General features: G+C 49.6%; 1 protein-coding gene across 1 annotated transcript in view; it reads left to right on the top strand.

Annotated features, from left to right (window-relative positions):
- Positions 1–21,444, top strand: part of LOC147710180 (E3 ubiquitin-protein ligase TRIM39-like) — a 164,295-nt gene that overhangs the window by 133,615 nt on the left and 9,236 nt on the right. The window contains exon 5 of the mRNA XM_086919325.1: positions 19,706–19,758. Coding sequence (XP_086775451.1) covers positions 19,706–19,758 — 53 coding nt within the window. The remainder of the gene's footprint in view (positions 1–19,705; positions 19,759–21,444) is intronic.

Below are 21,444 nucleotides of genomic sequence, written 5' to 3'. Positions count from 1 at the left end.
CACAGGCCAGGATTGAAGCACAGACCCCAGACTACTGAGATATGGGGGGCAGGGAACCTATGAAGATGGCTGAAATATATAGATGCAATGGAATGATACACGAAAATTCTATTTAAATGTTTTGCACTACTGTGGGGTTTAGTTGTGCTCTTTGGTACCAGTTATGGGAGAGGCCGGGGGTGCAGTTCGTTGGGTGGTCCACAGTTCCTTTACTTGTTTCATGTTGGAGTGGGGTGATGGGCACTCTGCAGAGTTTGGTGGCAGGCAGTTTTGAGTTTGCTGTGCAGTGAGGCGGGATAGAGGATTTCAACATTTGGGTGGGGGGGAGGGAAGGCAATGTGTTGTGTTGAATTTAATGTTATTTCTCTTGACAATGTGCTCCATATTGTAACACAGTGTTATGTATATATGGACAAGCCCAGCCCCGCATGGCTACCGACCACACTAGGCCCCTGGAATGACGATGCGAGCAGTCTCTGATATCTGCATCCTATCCTGGAATGTGAATGGTTTGGGAGACGGGATCAGTGGGTAGTGTTTGTTAAATGGCTTTCACCTGATGGTGGTCCTCCTACAGGAGATGCATCTGATGGGTAACACTAGCAAAGCCCTAGACGGCAGGGGTCACAAGTTGGTGATACATGCAGGTTTCACGACAAGCTTAAGAGCAGTAGGCATTCTGTTAAATAACTAATTGCACTTGACAGTGAAGCAATTCCCCTACAACCCCCTATGTAGATACACAGCCCTCTCTGGGATATGGGAGGGGGAACCGATAAATATCCTATCAGTGTATATCCCTCTGGCCACACACAGCATCACTCTTCTGGACTTGGGTGAACTCCTATTAGAGGGTGACTTTAATATGACCATGTGTGATTCACTTGATGTTCAACCATCACGCCACGTGACCACTTCCCGCACACATTTGATTGACTTCTTTACAGCAATGGGGTTGGTAGATGTATGGCGCACATACAATCCCATCACTCAGAATTTTACATTTCACTCGGACGCTCATGGGCGTATCTCCCGTATTTCCCTCCTACTCACTTTGGCCCACCACGTCTTGTGATTCCGAGAGATACACCATTTGGCTAGGGGGATATCTGACCACTCTTCCATTTGGGCTATACATATGGCATTGATAAATGGAGCAAACACAAGAAGGTGATGGACGGAGCGCCGAAACAATTCAGACACTCGCCACCAGTCACAGATCTGGGTTGAATCTATCATCATTCTTTAGTTCACCTCAGTTCAGACCCAGTTATATGCAAATCATTCTAGACCCTGTGCCTCATGGGAACAGTCCATCCCGGTCTTCCCTGAACCGGTCACAAGCATCTTGGGACCGGTTTCTGGGTAACACCCTTCATCAGCCAGGTAGCTTGAATTCAGTGGCAAAGTGAACAAAGGATCCGCGTTTGGGCATACCCTGCCAACTTAGGCTGAATAAAGCAAACACAATGAGATGATGGACGGAGCGGCAAAACTTTTCAGACACTCACCCCCAGTCACAGATCTGGGTTGAATCCATCATCATTCGTTAGCTCACTTTGCCACCTCAGTTCAGACCCAGCTATATGCTAATCAGTCTTGACCTTGTGCCTCATGAGAACAGTCCAGCCCAAATTGCCAAGCCAGGGCTTCCCTACCGGAAAGTTCCTGGGACAGGTTTCTGGGTAACACCCGTGATCAGCCAGGCTTGCTTGAATTCAGTGGCAAAGTAAGCAAGGGACCCACGTCTGGGCATACCCTGGGTAACACCCTTGATCAGCCAGGCTTGCTTGAATTCAGTGGCAAAGTAAGCAAGGGACCCACGTCTGGGCATACCCTGCCAACTTAGGGCGGACAAAGCAAACACAAGGAGATGATGGACGGAGCGACGAAACGTTTCAGACACTCTCCCCCAGTCACAGATCTGGATTGAATCCATCATTTTTTAGCTCTCTTCGCCACCTCAGTTCAGACCCAGCTATATGCAAATCACTCTTGACCCTGTGCCTCATGGGAACAGTCCAGCCTGAATTGCCAAGCCAGGTCATCCCTGAACTGGAAACAAGCATCCTGGGACCGGTTTCTTGGTAACACCCTTCATCAGCCAGGCTAGCTTGAATCCAGTGGCAAAGCGAGCAAGGGAAAGTCTGGGCATACCCTTGCTCACTTTGTCCAAAAGTAACATGGCAAGATTGTTGGGAGCAGAACCACCACCACAGTTCAAGGATTGGAGGTGTGATACGGACTGATGATGGTGGCGGAGAAGGTGAACTATGAGGTTCGCAGTTGCCTTTATAAGTGGGAAAAGATTTGGGGTCACTGGAATGAACACCGGGGTGGTTTATGCTCTGCTCCAGGAATGAGGTCCTCTGCAGTAGCCATGGGCGGGAATGTAGTCACAAATGTGTGTAGTGATGTGGACTTATGATAACGTCGAGTTCCAACTTGTGTGAAGCAAGGGATCCTGTCTCTATTATGTATATCTACAAAGCCTGATGATACTGATTGGAATGTTATTTCCCTGTTGTCACATATTCAATAAAAAGATATGATTAAAAAAAAGAGTCTACACTCTGTAAGCCTGAACTGTGTTAAGATCGACGCATCGTATTAAAGGGGTCTGCACTCCATACGCTATACCATGTCATGGTCCAGGCGTTGTAGTACAGGAGTTTACAAACTGTAAGCCTGTACCTTGTCAGAAACCAGGCATCCTATTACAAGGGTCTACACTGTGTACACCTATACCATGTAAGCATCTATGCATCATATTACAGGGGTCTACACTCTGTAAGGCTGTACCATGTCAGGAGCCCTGCGTTTTATGATAAGAGTGCACAGTCTATAAGGCCTACAGGCCAACAGCAGGCTCGGGCAGATCAGGTTGGTTCTGGTCAGCAGGGCAATTGCAGGGAGGTCTTTGGAAGCTTGTGGTGTCAGTGTCGCTAACACAGGAGGTCAGCCGACTAACCCTTGGAGTCACTCTGGGTAGCCTGTGATCCAGATAAGTAGGTCCAGCCCTTCCTCTTCAGCAGCGGGGCAGTCCTTCCAGCAGCAGGACAGTCCTTCCAGCAGCGGGGCAGTCCTTCCAGCAGCAGGGCAGTCCTTCCGGCAGCGGGGCAGTCCCATCAGCATCAAGGGCAGTCCTTCCAGCAGCGGGGCAGTACTTCAAGCAGCGAGGCAGTCCTTCCAGCTGCAGGGCAGGAGATCCAGCAGCACGGCAGTCCTTCCAGCAGCGGGGCGATCCTTTCAGCAGCAGGGCAGCCCTTCCAGAAGCAGCGCAGTCCTACCAGCAGCGGGGCAGTCCTTCCAGCTACAGAGCAGTCCTTCCAGCAGCAGGGAACCTTCCTTCCAGCAGCAGGCCATTCCTTCCAGCAGCAGGGCACCTTCCTTCCAGCAGCAGGGCACCTTCCTTCCAGCAGCAGGGCACCTCTTACAGCAGCAGGGCAGTCCTTCCAGCAGCGGGGCAGTCCTTCCTGCAGCAGGGCAGTCCTTCCAGCTGCAGGGCAGTCCTTCCAGCTGCAGGGCAGTCCTTCCAGCTGCAGGGCAGTCCTTCCAGCTGCAGGGCAGTCCTTGCAGCAGCAGGGCACCTTCCTTCCAGCAGCAGGGCACCTTCCTTCCAGCAGCAGGGCACCTTCCTTCCAGCAGCAGGGCACCTTCCTTCCAGCAGCAGGGCACCTTCCTTCCAGCAGCAGGGCACCTTCCTTCCAGCAGCGGGGCAGTCCTCCCAGCAGCGGGGCAGTCCTTCCTGCAGCAGGGCAGTCCTTCCTGCAGCAGGGCAGTCCTTCCAGCAGCTGGGCAGTCCTTCCAGCAGCTGGGCAGTCCTTCCTGCAGCAGGGCAGTCCTTCCAGCTGCAGGGCAGTCCTTGCAGCAGCAGGGCAATCCTTCCAGCAGCAGGGCACCTTCCTTCCAGCAGCAGGGCACCTTCCTTCCAGCAGCAGGGCACCTTCCTTCCAGCAGCAGGACACCTTCCTTCCAGCAGCGGGGCAGTACTTCCAGCAGCAGGGCAGTCCTTCCAGCAGCGGGGCAGTCCTTCCTGCAGCAGGGCAGTCCTTCCAGCAGCAGGGCAGTCCTTCCAGCAGCGGGGCAGTCCTTCCAGCAGCGGGGCAGTCCTTCCAGCAGCGGGGCAGTCCTTCCAGCAGCGGGGCAGTCCTTCCTGCAGCAGGGCAGTCCTTCCAGCAGCGGGGCAGTCCTTCCAGCTGCAAGGCACCTTCCTTCCAGCAGCAGGGCACCTTCCTTCCAGCAGCAGGGCACCTTCCTTCCAGCAGCAGGGCACCTTCCTTCCAGCAGCAGGGCACCTTCCTTCCAGCAGCAGGGCACCTTCCTTCCAGCAGCACGGCAGGTCTTCTAGCAGCAGGGAACCTTCCTTCCAGCAGCAGGGCAGTCCTTCCAGCAGCGGGGCAGTCCTTCCAGCAGCGGGGCAGTCCTTCCAGCAGCAGGGCAGTCCTCCCAGCAGCAGGGCAGTCCTCCCAGCAGCAGGGCAGTCCTCCCAGCAGCAGGGCAGTCCTTCCAGCAGCAGGGCAGTCCGTCCAGCAGCAGGGCAGTCCTTCGAGCCGCAGGGCAGTCCTTCCAGCAGCGGGGCAGTCCTCCCAGCAGCAGGGCAGTCCTCCCAGCAGCAGGGCAGTCCTTCCAGCAGCGGGGCAGTCCTTCCAGCAGCAGGGCAGTCCGTCCAGCAGCAGGACAGTCTTCCGGCCGCAAGGCAGTCCTCCCAGCAGCAGGGCAGTCCTCCCAGCAGCAGGGCAGTCCTTCCAGCAGCAGGCCATTCCTTCCAGCAGCAGGGCACCTTCCTTCCAGCAGCAGGGCACCTTCCTTCCAGCAGCAGGGCAGTCCTTACAGCAGCGGGGCAGTCCTTCCTGCAGCAGGGCAGTCCTTCCAGCAGCGGGGCAGTCCTTCCAGCAGCAGGGCAGTCCTTCCAGCAGCAGGGCAGTCCTTCCAGCTGCAGGGCAGTCCTTCCAGCTGCAGGGCAGTCCTTCCAGCTGCAGGGCAGTCCTTCCAGCTGCAGGGCAGTCCTTCCAGCAGGGTAGGGCAGTCCTTCCAGCAGCGGGGCAGTCCTTCCAGCTGCTGGGCAGTCCTTCCAGCAGCAGGGCACCTTCCTTCCAGCAGCAGGGCACCTTCCTTCCAGCAGCAGGGCACCTTCCTTCCAGCAGCGGGGTAGTCCTTTCAGCAGCAGGGCAGTCCTCCCAGCAGCAGGGCAGTCATCCCAGCAGCAGGGCAGTCCTCCCAGCAGCAGGGCAGTCCTTCCAGCAGCAGGGCAGTCCTTCCAGCAGCAGGGCAGTCCTTCCAGCAGCAGGACAGTCCTTCCAGCCGCAGGGCAGTCCTTCCAGCAGCGGGGCAGTCCTCCCAGCAGCAGGGCAGTCCTCCCAGCAGCAGGGCAGTCCTTCCAGCAGCGGGGCAGTCCTTCCAGCAGCAGGACAGTCTTCCGGCCGCAGGGCAGTCCTCCCAGCAGCAGGGCAGTCCTCCCAGCAGCAGGGCAGTCCTTCCAGCAGCAGGGCAGTCCTTCCAGCAGCAGGCCATTCCTTCCAGAAGCAGGGCACCTTCCTTCCAGCAGCAGGGCACCTTCCTTCCAGCAGCGGGGCAGTCCTTACAGCAGCGGGGCAGTCCTTACAGCAGCGGGGCAGTCCTTCCTGCAGCAGGGCAGTCCTTCCAGCAGCGGGGCAGTCCTTCCTGCAGCAGGGCAGTCCTTCCAGCTGCAGGGCAGTCCTTCCAGCTGCAGGGCAGTCCTTCCAGCTGCAGGGCAGTCCTTCCAGCTGCAGGGCAGTCCTTCCAGCTGCAGGGCAGTCCTTCCAGCAGCGGGGCAGTCCTTCCAGCTGCAGGGCAGTCCTTCCAGCTGCAGGGCAGTCCTTCCAGCAGCAGGGCACCTTCCTTCCAGCAGCAGGGCACCTTCCTTCCAGCAGCGGGGTAGTCCTTTCAGCAGCAGGGCAGTCCTCCTAGCAGCAGGGCAGTCCTCCCAGCAGCAGGGCAGTCCTTCCAGCAGCAGGGTAGTCCGTCCAGCAGCAGGACAGTCCTTCCAGCCGCGGGGCAGTCCTTCCAGCAGCGAGGCAGTCCTTCCAGCAGCGGGGCAGTCCTCCCAGCAGCAGGGCAGTCCTCCCAGCAGCAGGGCAGTCCTTCCAGCAGCAGGGCAGTCCGTCCAGCAGCAGGACAGTCCTTCCAGCCGCGGGGCAGTCCTTCCAGCAGCGGGGCAGTCCTTCATGCAGCAGGGCAGTCCTTCCAGCTGCAGGGCAGTCCTTCCAGCAGGGTAGGGCAGTCCTTCCAGCAGCGGGGCAGTCCTTCCAGCAGCGGGGCAGTCCTTCCAGCAGCAGGGCACCTTCCTTCCAGCAGCAGGGCACCTTCCTTCCAGCAGCAGGGCACCTTCCTTCCAGCAGCGGGGCAGTCCTTCCAGCAGCGGGGCAGTCCTTCCAGCAGGGTAGGGCAGTCCTTCCAGCAGCGGGGCAGTCCTTCCAGCAGCAGGGCACCTTCCTTCCAGCAGCAGGGCACCTTCCTTCCAGCAGCAGGGCAGTCCTTCCAGCAGCGGGGCAGTCCTTCCTGCAGCAGGGAAGTCCTTCCAGCAGCGGGGCAGTCCTTCCAGCAGCGGGGCAGTCCTTCCAGCAGCAGGGCAGTCCTCCCAGCAGCAGGGCAGTCCTTCCAGCAGGAGGGCAGTCCTTCCAGCAGCAGGGCAGTCCGTCCAGCAGCAGGACAGTCCTTCCAGCCGCAGGGCAGTCCTTCCAGCAGCCGGGCAGTCCTTCCAGCACCATTTAAAAGGATTCTAAATTGAAAGTCATTTGAATGTAAACACTATTTTTCTATTTGTTTCAAACTGAAGTTTTCTCTTATTAAGTTTAATAAGATAACCCAGTGTTAGCCTATGGGAAAGATAGGCCTATGCAGTGAAAAACGACTTTTGGAGTTTTTCACTGCTTGGAAAACACACATGTCCTACTTTATAAATACAATGCATCCTGCCCTTGTAGGTATTAAAAAGTAAGTTTGAGGCCTGATGCAAGGTTTATTTTTCCAGGTTGAAATGTCAGTTTGAAGCACAGTGGCAAGCCTGAGCCATGTTTTAAAAGGCTACTTTAGTGAGTGGCATAACAAGTGCTTCTGCCCACTAGTAGCATTTAATTTACAGGCCCTGGGTAGAGGTAGTACCAGTTACTAGGGACTTGCAAGTAAAGTAAATATACCAATCGGGTGTAAACCAATGCCAATATGTTTTTAAGGGAGAATCAGTGGGAGCTGGGAGGCTTTGACTGCAGAATCCATGGAGATAAAGCGCAATGGATTGCACCCCACATTTGACCCATTAAAGTTAATCAGATGGATGCATTTTATGTGTAAATAACCCCAGCCTGGGATTGAATAAAGGGCTTTGAATGCGCATCCTCGTGCACCTTAGGACTTCCAGTGCACAGTGGGTTCTTATGTAACACGTCATAACAACAAAAGATGTCTGTGGGTCAAAGGAAACAAGGGTTCAAATGCTTTGTACAAATTTGTGGCACATCTAAAAGTGACAAAGAAGAAGTGATAGTGCAAGTGTGTGACAAAAAGCACTAAATTCCTTGAGTTGGGAAAAAGTACCCATCAGTTCCCACTCGGTACCGCCCTAGTTATCATTTGGGCTCTCCGTAACCCAGGAGAGAGTGCTGTCCGTCACTAGATGTTGCTGTAACGGACAATCCACTCAGGATGAATATGTGTTTTTGGCGGTGATACCGAAAATAATGTCAGTGCAAAAAGGGGTAACTGAATTGCAGTGCAAGACTGTATGGTGAAAAATTGTGAGATATTATAAAATTGGATAGAAATGAGTAGAAGTTAGCAAGTTTAATGGTTCCTCTCAGTTCTCCCAACATTAAAAACAATATAGTGCGCCAACAGATTTAACAGAATATCTGTTTGCAGAAGGGGTCAATATGTTTCAGCATATGTGGCAAAGAGATCCACCACTGCTTAATTCAGGACCAGTATGTTAAAGCTACTGCAATAATAACAGAAATGATATCACCTGTATGTTTCAGGTCATATTCAATGTCCTCCAATACTCTGAGGAAAACGTTGCGCCCAAGCAGGAAACACAGAGAACCACAAGGGAAGGGAAAAATACAAACATTACTATGTTGTCAAACCACATAATACAATTAGTACAATATGCCACATGAGTATGGTGAAGTATCCCATTACCCAGGTTGAAAAAATCGCTTACCTAGTAGGTAGGAGAAAAATGCATCACCCCACCTGGCTGCAGCACCGGCGAGTGGAGCACCGCTCTAGTTAAAAGACAAAACAGGACAAACACATTCACATTCACAAACTTACTGGTATAGAGAAGATAAGGGGATGATTTTTCTGAGTGGTATTGGCGCTTTACAAAGTATCGGCAAATCGGTATTTGAGTCACTATTTTAGTTGTTGGGTGCCTAGGTATGGGTCATCATCCTTGCCCACGAGTGATCAATGGATCCAAAATGTATATTCAGTCCTATCACACCAACTTTGAGTATTCACAAGAACAAAATGTCACAATTAAATTCACAAAGTCAAATCAGATTGAGATTATATATATGGTTCATTTAATCCTTAAGGCTTTCTCCAAGTCCAGCCAGAGGTTGTAACTGTCTCACCTCTTGCTAGACTGTCAAATAGCTCTGCCGCCTCTTTACCTCTATCCATTTTGTGTTATTCAGTATATCCTAATGCCTTTGTAGGTAAAGAGGCGGCAGAGCTATTTGACCGCCTTAAGGATTAAATGAACCATATATATAATCTCAATCTGATTGAGTGATGAACCAGGCCCAGCAGTGGGTACTGGGCCCAAACAAGACACTCAAAAACTTTCAAAGGCTCAGGTCGAGGCATCGCCAAAAGGTCTTAGCCAAGATCATGTCAAACATTCTATAGCCCCGCATCTCGGCCCGGCTAAGAATATCTCACACGAAAAAAGCGAAACCGAAAGCTATCAAGCCAAAATCGAAACCGAAACTGCTAAAGACAGCTTTCGGATCGACAAGTGCGAAAACATCGGATTTGACGTCGACGAAAAGTGTTGATGACCCTGCGGGGTCCACCACAAAGGGTGTCGAGCCGAAGATTGGTGCGCTAAAGTCCATCGCTAAAGCCAAGAACGTCGAACCGACGAGGTCGGCGTCGATAGACAGCAACACAAACAAAGGACTCGAGTCTAGGACGGTCCTCGAACCGAGGCACCGAGTCGAAAAACAACAGGTGGTCAAAGCCCTTGAGCCGAAATCCAAAGGGGCCTCGAAGGAGCAAGTCGAATCAAAGAAAAGGAGCGCGCCTCCATCGCAACAAGTGCCGAAGTCGACGCAAGGCCTGAAGCACGACAACAAGGCGAAATCCGTCGGCCCCCTCTCAACACCGGCCTCCAAGCCACCGATAAAATTTGGACTGCCCCCGACAGCGCGGCCTAAAATGGTCGATCCGAAAACAGGGATCGAATCAACCAGAACCGTGTCACTTGGAAAAAGGACTCATCCTCTAGAAGAGGACGTTCTGTACCAGGAGCCATCCTATAATGATCAGTCAAAGCTCCATATCGACGCCGACACCGGCAGACTTTCTGTTTATCAAAGAAAGATCAGGTCTGAAAAACCTCTGGAATCATATAAAATTCCCCTAAAAAAGAAAAAAGATTCTTCAACATCGCCTGCCCATTTCGAACGGGTGAGGTACCATGGCCAGGACACTTCGGCATACTCACCCACACGCTCTAATGAGGATATGGGGTATGACTATGGGGAACAATATACTTACCCTGCGGACAATGATCAAGATGACCATACTCAAACCTGGACAGACCCTGTCGACCAGGGGAAGTCACAAACGATCCCTGATACTCCATCTTATCCTGTAAAAACTTCGCCAACAGAGGATACAACAGCGTTTAACGCATTAATAGAGAGGGCAGCCCATAATCATGATGTGGACATGCATGCTGACCCAATTGGGGAGGATTTCTTGTTTGACACTTTCTCCACTTCTGAAAGATCAGTTAAAACATTACCAATGTTAAAGGGTGTCCTCAAACACGCCGGAGACATCTTTAAGGAAACCACAAGAGCAAGGGTTGTTAACCCTAGAATTGAAAGAAAATACAGACCGGCGCCTGTGGACCCTACATACATTAAGGGACAGCTGCCGTTGGACTCTTTGCTGGTCTCCAATGCTCGTAAACGTGCCAACTCCCAAGCTACTGGTGATGCTCCTCCTCCAGACAAAGAGTCTAAAGTATTAGAAGCTTCTGGGAAGAGGGTGGCTGCTCAAGCAGCTAACATCTGGAGAATTTCAAACACACAGGCCCTATTAGCCAGATACGATAGGGCACATTATGACACTCTAGAGCAACTGCTACAACATTTGCCTGATGCCTACAAGGAAGGTGCAGAAACACTCATACAAGAGGGGAACTAATATCCAACGCTTCCATTAAATGTGCGTTGGACGTGGCAGACACTGCAGCCAGGGCCATCAACACAAGTGTTATGCTCAGAAGGCATGCTTGGTTGCGCATCTCGGGTTTCAAACCAGAGATTCAAACCACATTGCTAAATCAGCCTGTAAACCCTGATTTTTTATTTGGTCCTGATGTGGGCACAATCTTGGAGAAGATTAAAAAAGACACAGAGACAGCCAAATCTATGGGGGCCTTGCAGTCACAGCAATTCAGGGGAGGTTCCTTTCGTGGCTCCAATAACAGAGGAGCTACAAGAGGCCAGGCATCCCAGCAGACTCAATACAATAAAGGGAACACGCAAACCACCTATAATAAGACTAACAGAGGTGGATACCGTGGCAACAGCAGTAAAGGCAGAGGACGAGGAAATAACAACTCCAGATCCTCCGCCAATACTAAACAGTGACGCCTTGTCGCTGCCCCCAGACCATGTAACACCAGTCGAGGGCAGATTGCAACAGTTCCTGCCAGTCTGGGAAAGCATTACCACAGACAGGTGGGTGAGACAGCTTACTCAGTACGGTTATTGTCTAGAGCTAACATCCACTCCACCCAATATACCCCCAAAAAACCGTCCTATGTCCGCAGAGCACATAGACTTATTGCAGCAAGAAGTTCTCAGTATGCTGCAAAAAGGGGCCATAGAAATCATCCCTATACAAAAACAAGGTACAGGGGTGTACTCTCTGTACTTTTTAATCCCCAAAAAGGACGGGTCTCTCAGGCCAATACTAGACCTCAGGCCCCTAAACCAATACATCTTATCAGAACATTTTCACATGCTCACTTTACAGCAAGTTCTACCACTACACAGTTAGGGAGACTTGCGTATTTCCACATACCAATACATCAGCACACAGGAAGTATCTCAGGTTTACCATCCAAAATCAGCACTACCAGTTCAAGGTACTGCCTTTTGGGGTGACAACAGCCCCCAGGGTGTTTACCAAGTGCCTAGCGACAGTAGCTGTGCACCTACGGAGGAACCATATTCATGTCTACCCCTATCTGGATGACTGGCTTATCCAAGCAAAGTCAGCCCAGCAATGTGCCAGCCACATGTCAGCCTCAGCCGCACTTAATGCCCTGCATTGGCTCCCAATCCACAAACACATCCTTTTCAAAATACTGGTCATCACTTTCAGAGCATTTCACTCACAAGGGCCAAAGTACCTGTCAAGGGGCTTCAAACGCTATCTACCAGCACGGAGCCTTAGGTCCGCTAACCAAAACCTATTGGTGACCCCCAAATTTAGGCTAGCTACCAAAGGGGGAAAGTCCCTTGTTGTCCTGGGCGCTAAGGCATGGAATAAACTGCCATTCCAGCTTTGGCAACTCCCCACAGAAATCCAGTTTAGGAAAGAACTCAAAACCTGGATCTTCGCCCTTACTGATACTGCCTGTAGAGACTTAGTTTAAAGTGTATAGGACCCTCCAAACTTTGTCAGTCAGCTGGCCTATCTCCATCTGGCTGGGGTACTTGGCGCCAAGATGCTCCCCGGAGTGGTAGTCGCGCTTTATAAATATACTTTTACATTACATTTACATTACATGTCCCACACTACTCACCTCCTACACAACCTCGGTTTCTCATTGAACTACCAAAAGTCTCATCTTCAACCCGCCCACGTACAACAGTACCTGGGAGCAACAATAGACACTCCGGCAGCAAAGGCGCAGCCAAACTCAGCAAGAATCAACAGCATTCAATTACTGATTCAGAAATTCAGACCCCAACACTTGCTCACAGCAAGGGTGTTTATGCAGTTAATAGGCATGATGGCCTCCTGCATCTTCATAGTCCCTCACGCGAGACTACACATGCGTCTGCTTCGGGAGTGCTTAGCACGGCAGTGGAACCAGTCTCAAGGACAATTGAAAGACCTAGTGTTGGTGACCGGTCGCGCATACAGCTCTCTGCATTGGTGGAACCCACAAAACCTTTGCAGGGGACGACCGTTCCAAGAGCCTGTGCCACAATTAGTGCTGACGACGGACGCATCTCTCCTGGGATGGGGAGCGCATGTCCTCCATTACACAGTGCAGGGCCTATGGACGACACAGCAAAAGAGGATGCACATCAACCTGCTAGAACTGATGGCAATCTTTATGGCAATGAAGGCGTTCAAGGTACATTTGTGCAACAAAGTCGTGTTGATCCGGACGGACAACATGACTGCCATATACTACATACAAAAGCAGGGAGGGACACACTCTCCACAGTTGTCACATCTAGCGCAAAGCATGTGGAAGTAGGCCATTCAGAGGAACATATTCGTCATGGCGGAACACCTCCCGGGCTGGGACAACCAGATGGCGGACCTGCTCAGCAGACACAGCCACCAAATGCACGAGTGGGAGATACATCCCTCGGTGCTGATACCGTACTTCCAGCGGTGGGGTCACCCAGAAATAGACCTGTTCGCCACAAGGGAAAACGCAAAATGCCAAAGCTTCGCCGCCAGGTTTCCACATCCGCAGTCTCAGGGCAATGCGATATGGATGAACTGGTCAGGCAAGTTTGCGTACGCTTTTCCCCCGGCCCCGCTCATACCGCTAGTGGCACGCAAACTGAGACAACACTCACTGACACTGATCCTAGTTGCTCCAACATGGGCGCGGCAACCATGGTACACCACGTTCCTAGAACTTTCTGTGGTTCCTCATCAAAGGCTGAGATTAACACCCAGTCTTTTAACGCAGAGCCATAGCGGCATTCAGCACCCAGATCCGCAACAGTTGAACCTTGCGGTCTGGCTCCTGAGGTCATAGAGTTTGGTTACCTAAACTTGCCTCCCGATTGTATGAATATTATCAAAGAGGCAAGGAGACCTACAACCAGAGCATGCTATGCGGCAAAGTGGAAACGATTTGTCATCTATTGTACCAATAACGATCAAAATCCGCTAGATACATCTACTCAAAACATCATATGTTACCTCTTACATTTACACAGATGCAATCTGGCTTACAGTTCCATCCGTATACATTCAGCTGCGGTGGCAGCTTATCTTCAGAACAGGCAGCACCTTTCACTCTTCAGATTACCTGCTATTAAAGCTTTCCTAGAGGGACTCAAACGCATCATTCCTCCAGGACACCCGCCTTCACCTCTCTGGAACCTCAATGTGGTTCTAACTAGACTAATGGGACCACCATTTGAACCTCTACACTCCTGTGAGATACAATTCCTAACGTGGAAAGTGGCTATTCTAGTGGCGATCACGTCACTCAGAAGAGTTAGTGAGCTGCAAGCCCTGACTATTCAGGAGCCATTCATACAGATTCACGCAAATAGGGTAGGGCTGCAAACTAACCCTAAATTTATGCCAAAGGTGGTGTCCCAGTTTCACATCAATCAAGCTATAGAACTGCCAGTATTCTTCCCTAATCCTGATTCTGTGGCAGAACAGGACAAAAAATTTTCAGAAAGACTAAGCAACTGTTTGTTGCCTTTTCACCACAGCACAAAGGCAACCCCATTTCTAAATCGGGTATAGCCAGATGGATTGTTAAGTGCATACAAATCTGTTATCAAAAAGCTAAACTCACATTAACAGTTCCCTCAAGAGCGCATTCAACACGCAAGTTAGGGGCATCCATGGCTTTCCTAGGAAACATTCCTCTAGAAGACATATGTAAGGCAGCCACGTGGACTACCATACATACATTTACCGAACACTACTGTGTAGATGTACACTCCAAACAGCAGGCAGCTGTCGGGCAGGCTGTACTCAAAACTCTTTTTTTAAACTGCTGCAGCTGGCACGGACAACCGCCGCTAGGAGGAGACTGCTATACATTCTATGCACAAGATGTGAATTCAGCAGCCCACATGCCTCGAACGGAATATGCTACTTACCAGTATGCATCTGTTCTTGGCATGTAGGGCTGCTGATATTCACATCGCCCTCCCTCCTCCCCGGTGCCCATCACAGCTGTTGCATTCAGAATTACTCTCTGGCATGGACATCACTTACTGTATCATACTCCATCCCTGCCACAATGGCGAAAAACAATCTGGGGATGGAGGCGATGCCCATGCGCACTGTAGTCCAGGGGAGGAGCCACCTATCTCGTGATACTTCGAAGACTCTTCCAGGACAACAATGTGCAATCATACGGACCCAACACTAGGCAGCGATCTATGCACAAGATGTGAATATCAGCAGCCCTACATGCCAAGAACAGATGCATACTGGTAAGTAGCACATTCCTTCCTTTGACCCACAGACATCTTTTGTTGTTATGACGTATTATTGGGGCACGTGTCTGTATGTAAAGGTAAAGGTAAAGGTAAGAATACTTGTCAAGCGCACTGTTACTCCATCTCGTAGTGTCCTGGCGCTGTATACCGCTGGGGAACCCGCCCTGTCCTTTCCCTGTGAGATGGTCCCTCCTGGGCACCTCCAAGGTGAAGCCAGGCATCCCCGGCGTTGATGGGGCCGTTGTGGAGATTAAGCAAGTTATTGCCCAGAGTTGCAGAGTGGGACCCATGGTTAGCGTAGGCACCTCGGCGAGAATTATCGAGTCCGCGGACATTGACCCAAGACCCCGCCGCGTCGGGAATTGAACATTGGTCCCGGGCCGATCTTTGCTTCAGGGTCTGCCGCTCTAACCATTGAGCCACACTTCTCCACACGTAGGTCGTTATTCCTGCCCTTGGATTCTCGTTAAAACCTTTGTTTCTTGTTCTTATTTAGCACACCTCGTTCTACACAACTATATACACAAATGAGGAGTCCAGACGGTAATATTTTATATCAATAATAAAATGAATTTCCATGCTGATCCTATGGATCGCCCATAGAAGAAATGCACAGATAGATCCTATAGATGCCACAGACAGGTTCAGCCAGAGATAAAGGAAGAATCCTAAGAAGTAACCGTGCCTCGAGGTCACAGCGTATAGTGACATGAATTCTCCTCTCTACAGAGATAGTATGGTACGCTAATCCCATTAAAAGTTCTAGATCAGGAAATATGGGGTTTACCGTGGCAGTGATTGTGTGTTTATTAGCCCATGGTTCTAGAGCGGCGATGAAGGGGTTTAAAGATATAGGTATTGCGTGCTAATCCCTTCAAGGTTCTAGAGCAGTGATGATGGTGATTACAGCTGCAGGGATTGTGTGCCTGTCTCCCTCTGTTGTGAGGGTATGTGGGCAGAGATCTGTGGGCAGGGTTCAGTGGGTAGAGATCTGCTAAGGGCAGAGATCTGTGGGCAGAGATCTCCCAAAGTACTGCAGCTTTTGAATATTCCTTATTGCTGGTAATAAAATTGAGGTTACCCACTTTGATGGTGAGCAGCATAACAACCCGAGAAGGATGAAAGGGTGAGTTTGCCTTGCTGGAACCATAGTTGTGTCTTACAGGTCAGACAGTTGCCAGCAGTGAGCACTTACCTCACTGAACCCTCTTGTAAACTTGAATATGTTTTTAGAGGGACTTGTGCTCTAAAGTTCTAGAGCAGCGATGATGGAGTTTGCAGTAACAGATGTTGTGTCATAATCCGTCCAAGGTTGTAGAGGAATGGCTTACATTTTTGTCCTCAAATCACCATCCAGCTAAGTGAGCTGTGAGCCTAGACGCCTCCCCCCGGAGTGACTAGCGTGCATGCATGCTGAATATTTCGTATAGTTTTGCCCTTTTTAAGAAAGGAGAACTGCCCATTTCTCAGCAAGATAGAGGTGCAATCATAGGATGTTACAATTTACTTTGCCATATCACAAAGCAACACCATATTTTCTCTTCTGAGGCCAACTTGCACTCCAAGTCCAGTCTACTGACATCTCTTACAGATCTGAGCCTTTCTGATACCTTTGGCGGGTTGGGGGTAATCCATTTCTTACAGATTTCCTTTCTTGCTATAAATATCAGCAAACATATCAGCAAGGCAAATTTCACAAAACATCACAATTTAAACCAGCCGCCCCCGTTCTTGAGATATACAGAACCCAGGCAAGGTCAGCAGCTATGTATGGTGCAGAACTTTGGGGGCATAAGAATGCACTGAGTCTACTAAAGGTTGAGCAGGCCTTTATGAGAAATCTGGTGAGTTTACCCAAAAGCACCCCTCTCATACCACTGCGACTAGACTTGGGCCTTGAGTCCATTAAAGAACTGATATCCGCACGACCCCTGCTCTTCTGGAGAAGGCTCTGGTCCATACCGGAGCTTGTCGATTACAGAGCGGAATTTGCTGCAGTTTTGGGGCGGATAAAGAACAAAAATATTCCCTGGTTACTTCACATCAAGGCCCTTTCCTACCAAATTGGCTTGCCTCAACAGTGGGAGTCTCCTGAGGAGAGTTGCCCGAGGTTGCAGAGGTCTGAGCTGTTGGCCTCTCTTAGACATTATAGTTTTAAAGTGTTACACTCTTCGACAACTCTGGGTAAGCTGTCCACTGAATTCCTGCAAGTGAAAATTGCACCCATGAGGTAGGAATTTTTAGATTTAGTGCAGCCTCCCCTTGCAAGGAAATTGTACACCCAACTAAGACATGGCTGCCTGCCCATTGGGGCACTGACTTCAAAATGGGCTGATTCAGAGGAGGGAACCTGCCCAGCTTGCAACAACAGTACAGAAGATATTGCGCATGTTCTGTTCTTCTGCCCGGCGTATACTAAAATACGGAAATGCTGGTTGACACCGCTGTGCAGAAACTTGGGACTTAAACAATGCGCACAGGCTTGTAGAGTTTTAACATAGTACACCTCCCCTCCTATTGTTTTTTCGGTTTCCAGCTTCCTACATGGTATGTGGCGCAGAAGGACTACTTTTGTTATAAGGAACTAACTGGGGTACCAGTCCTCTTTTTGATAACTTACTGTTTAATAACTTTTTAAACTGTTTTAATATTGGATTTTATCATTGTGACTGTTTGTATTTTATTCGCACTTTTATGGTCAACGACCAAAATAAAGTTATCAAAAAAAGTTTTAATGGATAATCCAGGTGGGCCTCGACCTTGCATGGACACAATGAGGTCAGTGGGTAACGTGTCCAGATGTCTGGCATGAGGAGCACCTGATTGCTGTGTTCTGATTGGCCATATGTTCCTAACTAATGTGGCATCTGAATTTTTGGTGTTTTAGGAGCACGCATACCCCCTCCAGCCATGCGTGCTTTATTGGGTCCAATCTCTGGCCATGCGTGCTTTACTTGGGCCTATCCCCCTTGACCATTGTAGTGTCGCTGCTCTTATCTGTGGGATTGATCTAACGTTTAATGTCCATGCATTTGTCTGCCGGCTGCTTGCCACCCCACCTGTAACCTGTCAATCAATAACCTCAGGCCTAGGTCTCAGTACTTGCTTGACTACATATTTGCGAGTCAGGTTGATGTGGAGTTCACAACGGGCAAAATCGGTAAAAATTACGCAATTTCGTTGGCATAAATGAATGTATTGTTTCTCATATCAGCATTGATTTCTTTCCATATTCACAATGGCATACCTTAGTTAGGGTTACGTCTGGTATTTCCTCCAAACTCTGAGTTACCTTGATTCCTAGATACCTAACATGGGTTCCAGTTTGAAGCCATACCTTCTCTTTAGCCCATGTCATAATCTCTGTCTTTCCTTTTTAGATTAAATACCCTGAAAGACCCCCAAATCTCTGGCATGCATCTCAAGCTTAGGAACAGAGAGCTCTCGGTATGATGTATACAGAACTATGTCCTCAGCATACAGCGCTATTTTGGTTGGTAACCCTGCAGCTTCAAAAGGAAGAATGGTCTTATCCCGCTGATCATCTGGGGAAAGGGCTCAATGTATACTCAGAGCAGAATTGACAACACAGGACACCCCTGCCTAGTTTCCCTGGATATCTGAAAAGAAGCTGTAAATTCGCCATAAACCAAAATCTTGCCTGCCGGCACCTTATTTTACATTTGAACAACTCCAGTAACATTGCTGCTGAGACCATAATTCTGCAATACCTCCCAAAGATAGACCCAAATAACCCTATCAAATGCTTTAGTAGCATCAATTCTTACAATTGTAAACAGGAGATTAAATGCCTCGGCCGTATCATTTGCAGCGATAATGCGATGGGATAATCCATACAGCTGTCTGTCAGGCACAAACCCCTTTTGATCGAAATGGTTTGAAGGATATCTGACAACCTCTTAGCCAAGATTCCTGTGATCATTTTGTAATCACAGTTCTACCACGATATAGGTATATAGGAATCTGCTAACCTAGCATCTTTACCCCGCTTATGGATCATAACTACAGTTGCCTCATACTAGGAAGGTGGAATTTAACAGCTCTCCAGAGAGATCTCATTAAAACAAGACACCCAGAAAGGGACCAACGAGTTTAACAATTTTTTTTATAGTATTTCGATGGGATCCCGTCTGGTCCAGCTGCTTTCCCTTTACTGAGCCTCCTAACCTGTTCCCTTCTCCCTCTGTGATCCCCTCTGGGCCAGCTGCTTTCCCTTTACTGAGCCTCCTAACCTGTTCCCTTCTCCCTCTGTGATCCCCTCTGGGCCTGCTGCTTTCCCATTACTGAGCCTCCTAACCTGTTCCCTTATCTCTCCCTCTGTTTTCCCGTCTGCTGCTTTCCCATTACTGAGCCTCCTAAACTGTCCCCTTATCTCTCCCTCTGTGATCCCCCCCGGGGCCTGCTGCTGTCCCTTTACTATCCCTCCTAACCTGTTCCCTTATCTCTCCCTCTGCGATCCTTGCCCTAAGGTCTTAAATCTGCTGTTCCGTAAGATGAGGGATATCTTTGTTTTGCTACCAATCTTTCATTACTAAGGGGTATGGGTTCAAATCTGCCATATATATCCCACTAAGACAACCCAAGATCTTGGTTGTAGAGGATGGTGACAATGTTTACACTGGCAGGGGTTGGGTGTGGCAGTGTTGTGTTGTGGGTACTGGCAGGAATGCACGTGGACCTCAGTTAAGAAGGTATTTATTAAGTATATACACAAGACTCCACCAGGAGCAGATGTAACCTGTTAGTCAGCCCCCCTCACAATGAGCTAACCGCCGCTCCTAGAAGACCCACGTGTGGCACTCCATAGCATCACACGAAGCACGCTTCTCTCACTGAGCTATCTGCCTTAGAACACCCACATCCTGTCACTGTTGTGTATGAACAGTAACTCACACTAAGCACTGGTCCGCAGGCGCTGCTCTTAGTACTGAATATTATTTCAAATATAAGTCTTTTGTGATGCTCATACTCTGTTCCTGTAGCGGTCATTGCTGTTTAGTAAAAAGATGTTGTGTGTGTTTTTACAGGTGTAAAAATGTGAAGATTCAGAGCCCAGTGATGGCGGTGAAGAGTTATAAAGGTAAATATCATTGGGACGATTAGCTCTGTATGTTACTGTTCATGAAAAGCGTGTGGTATGGCATGGTATGGTTTTGTGGTATGGTATAGAATGTTATGTTCGTTTGGTATGGTATAGTGTGTATGGGATGGTATTGTATGGCTTGGAACGTTATGATTGGATGGGAGGGTGTGGTGTGCTATGGGTTGGGATCATGGTACAATATGGTATGAAGGGATGGTTTGATTTGGAATGGGATGTTGTTAAATTTTAATTTGCTTTCAATTGGATGGCCTGGCATGGATTGGTGTGGTATGCTATGGAATGGTATGGCGTGGAATGTTCAGGTGGTATGGTATGGGGTAGGAAGGGATTAGATGCGATTGGATGGTATGGTATGGAACTTTATGGAATGGTAGGTTATGGGATGTTATAGTGGTATGGTATGGAACGTTATGATGGGATGGGATGGTGTGATGTGCCATGGGGCAGGATTATAGTATAATATGGGATGCCATGGAATTACACCTCAAAATTTGGAATTTACTGCGTAACACATTCTGTGTTCCAGAGTTCTAGCTCCAACAGTGACCTAACACATGCTTCTGCACTGACCCAGCGCATGCACCTACACTGACCTAGCGCATGCACCTACACTGACCTAGCGCATGCACCTACACTGAACTAGCGCATACACCTACACTGACCTAGCGCATGCACCTACACTGTCCCAGCGGATGCACCTACACTGACCTAGCGCACACACCTACACTGACCTAGCACATATACCTACACTGACGTAGAGCATCCACCTATAATGCAGTGTAGTATGTGACTAGTACGGTTTACCTTGGAGTAGATATGTTGCTCTGTAACCTTACCTAGATTGAAGAAAAGCCACCTATCTGTCATGAATTGTGTGCATATAAGCCTGGAAATACTTTGAGTTCCTCTCATTTTTAGGTTTCAACTGGTCGAAAGCTGCGCACTGCGCAGCTTTTCGGCGCAGCCGAAATCTTATGTCTACAGTATGTGGCTTGGGAATCCGCCCTCTGTTCCATTGGCTAGCTCCATAAATGGGGGCTAGCCATTGGAACAGAGTTCTGTCCATCAACTGCGGAGCAGATTCGGGGTCGTTCCCGAGAATTTTAGGCTATCTGCTCACGTCATGCGGCTGGGGGCGTGTTTTTTTTTTTCTTCTTCAAAGCTTTGTTTTGCCATTTCGGATGTGTCCTTTGCAGGGGTGGGTTGCACGATGTCCCGCTGTCCGTTCCCGTCTCTGCCTCTCTAAACCTGTTCCTCAAACTCTCTCCCTAGTTGCATATGGGGTCACACAAGGAAGAGATACGGACTGGTAGAGGTGTTGCGGAGCTATGGGCTCCATCTTTGTCATCTCCGGTACCTTTTCTTTAATTAGTGACATTTTATATAGCGCGACCTTTGGCCGAGGGTGCCAGAGCGCTTTACATAAGAGTTTGTTACAAAACATAAGGTTTTAGGATTAGACATGTTACTTAAAGGTACAAACTGCATTAGGAATTGTAAAAGAAATGTTGCGGAGCTCTGGGCTCCATCTTCGGCATCTCCGGTTTATGTTCGTTTACTCAATGCAATTTATGTAACGCGGATTTTACCCGAAGGTTTCGGAGCGCTTTACATAAGAGACTGTTGCACAGGATTGCAGGCGTAGAAGTTGTAGAGTCGCAC

Source organism: Lissotriton vulgaris, chromosome 5, assembly GCF_964263255.1.
Source record: "Lissotriton vulgaris chromosome 5, aLisVul1.2, whole genome shotgun sequence".
Lineage (NCBI taxonomy): Eukaryota > Metazoa > Chordata > Amphibia > Caudata > Salamandridae > Lissotriton > Lissotriton vulgaris.
The sequence above is the reverse complement of the archived record's forward strand: the minus strand, read 5'-3'. Positions and strand labels throughout refer to the sequence as shown.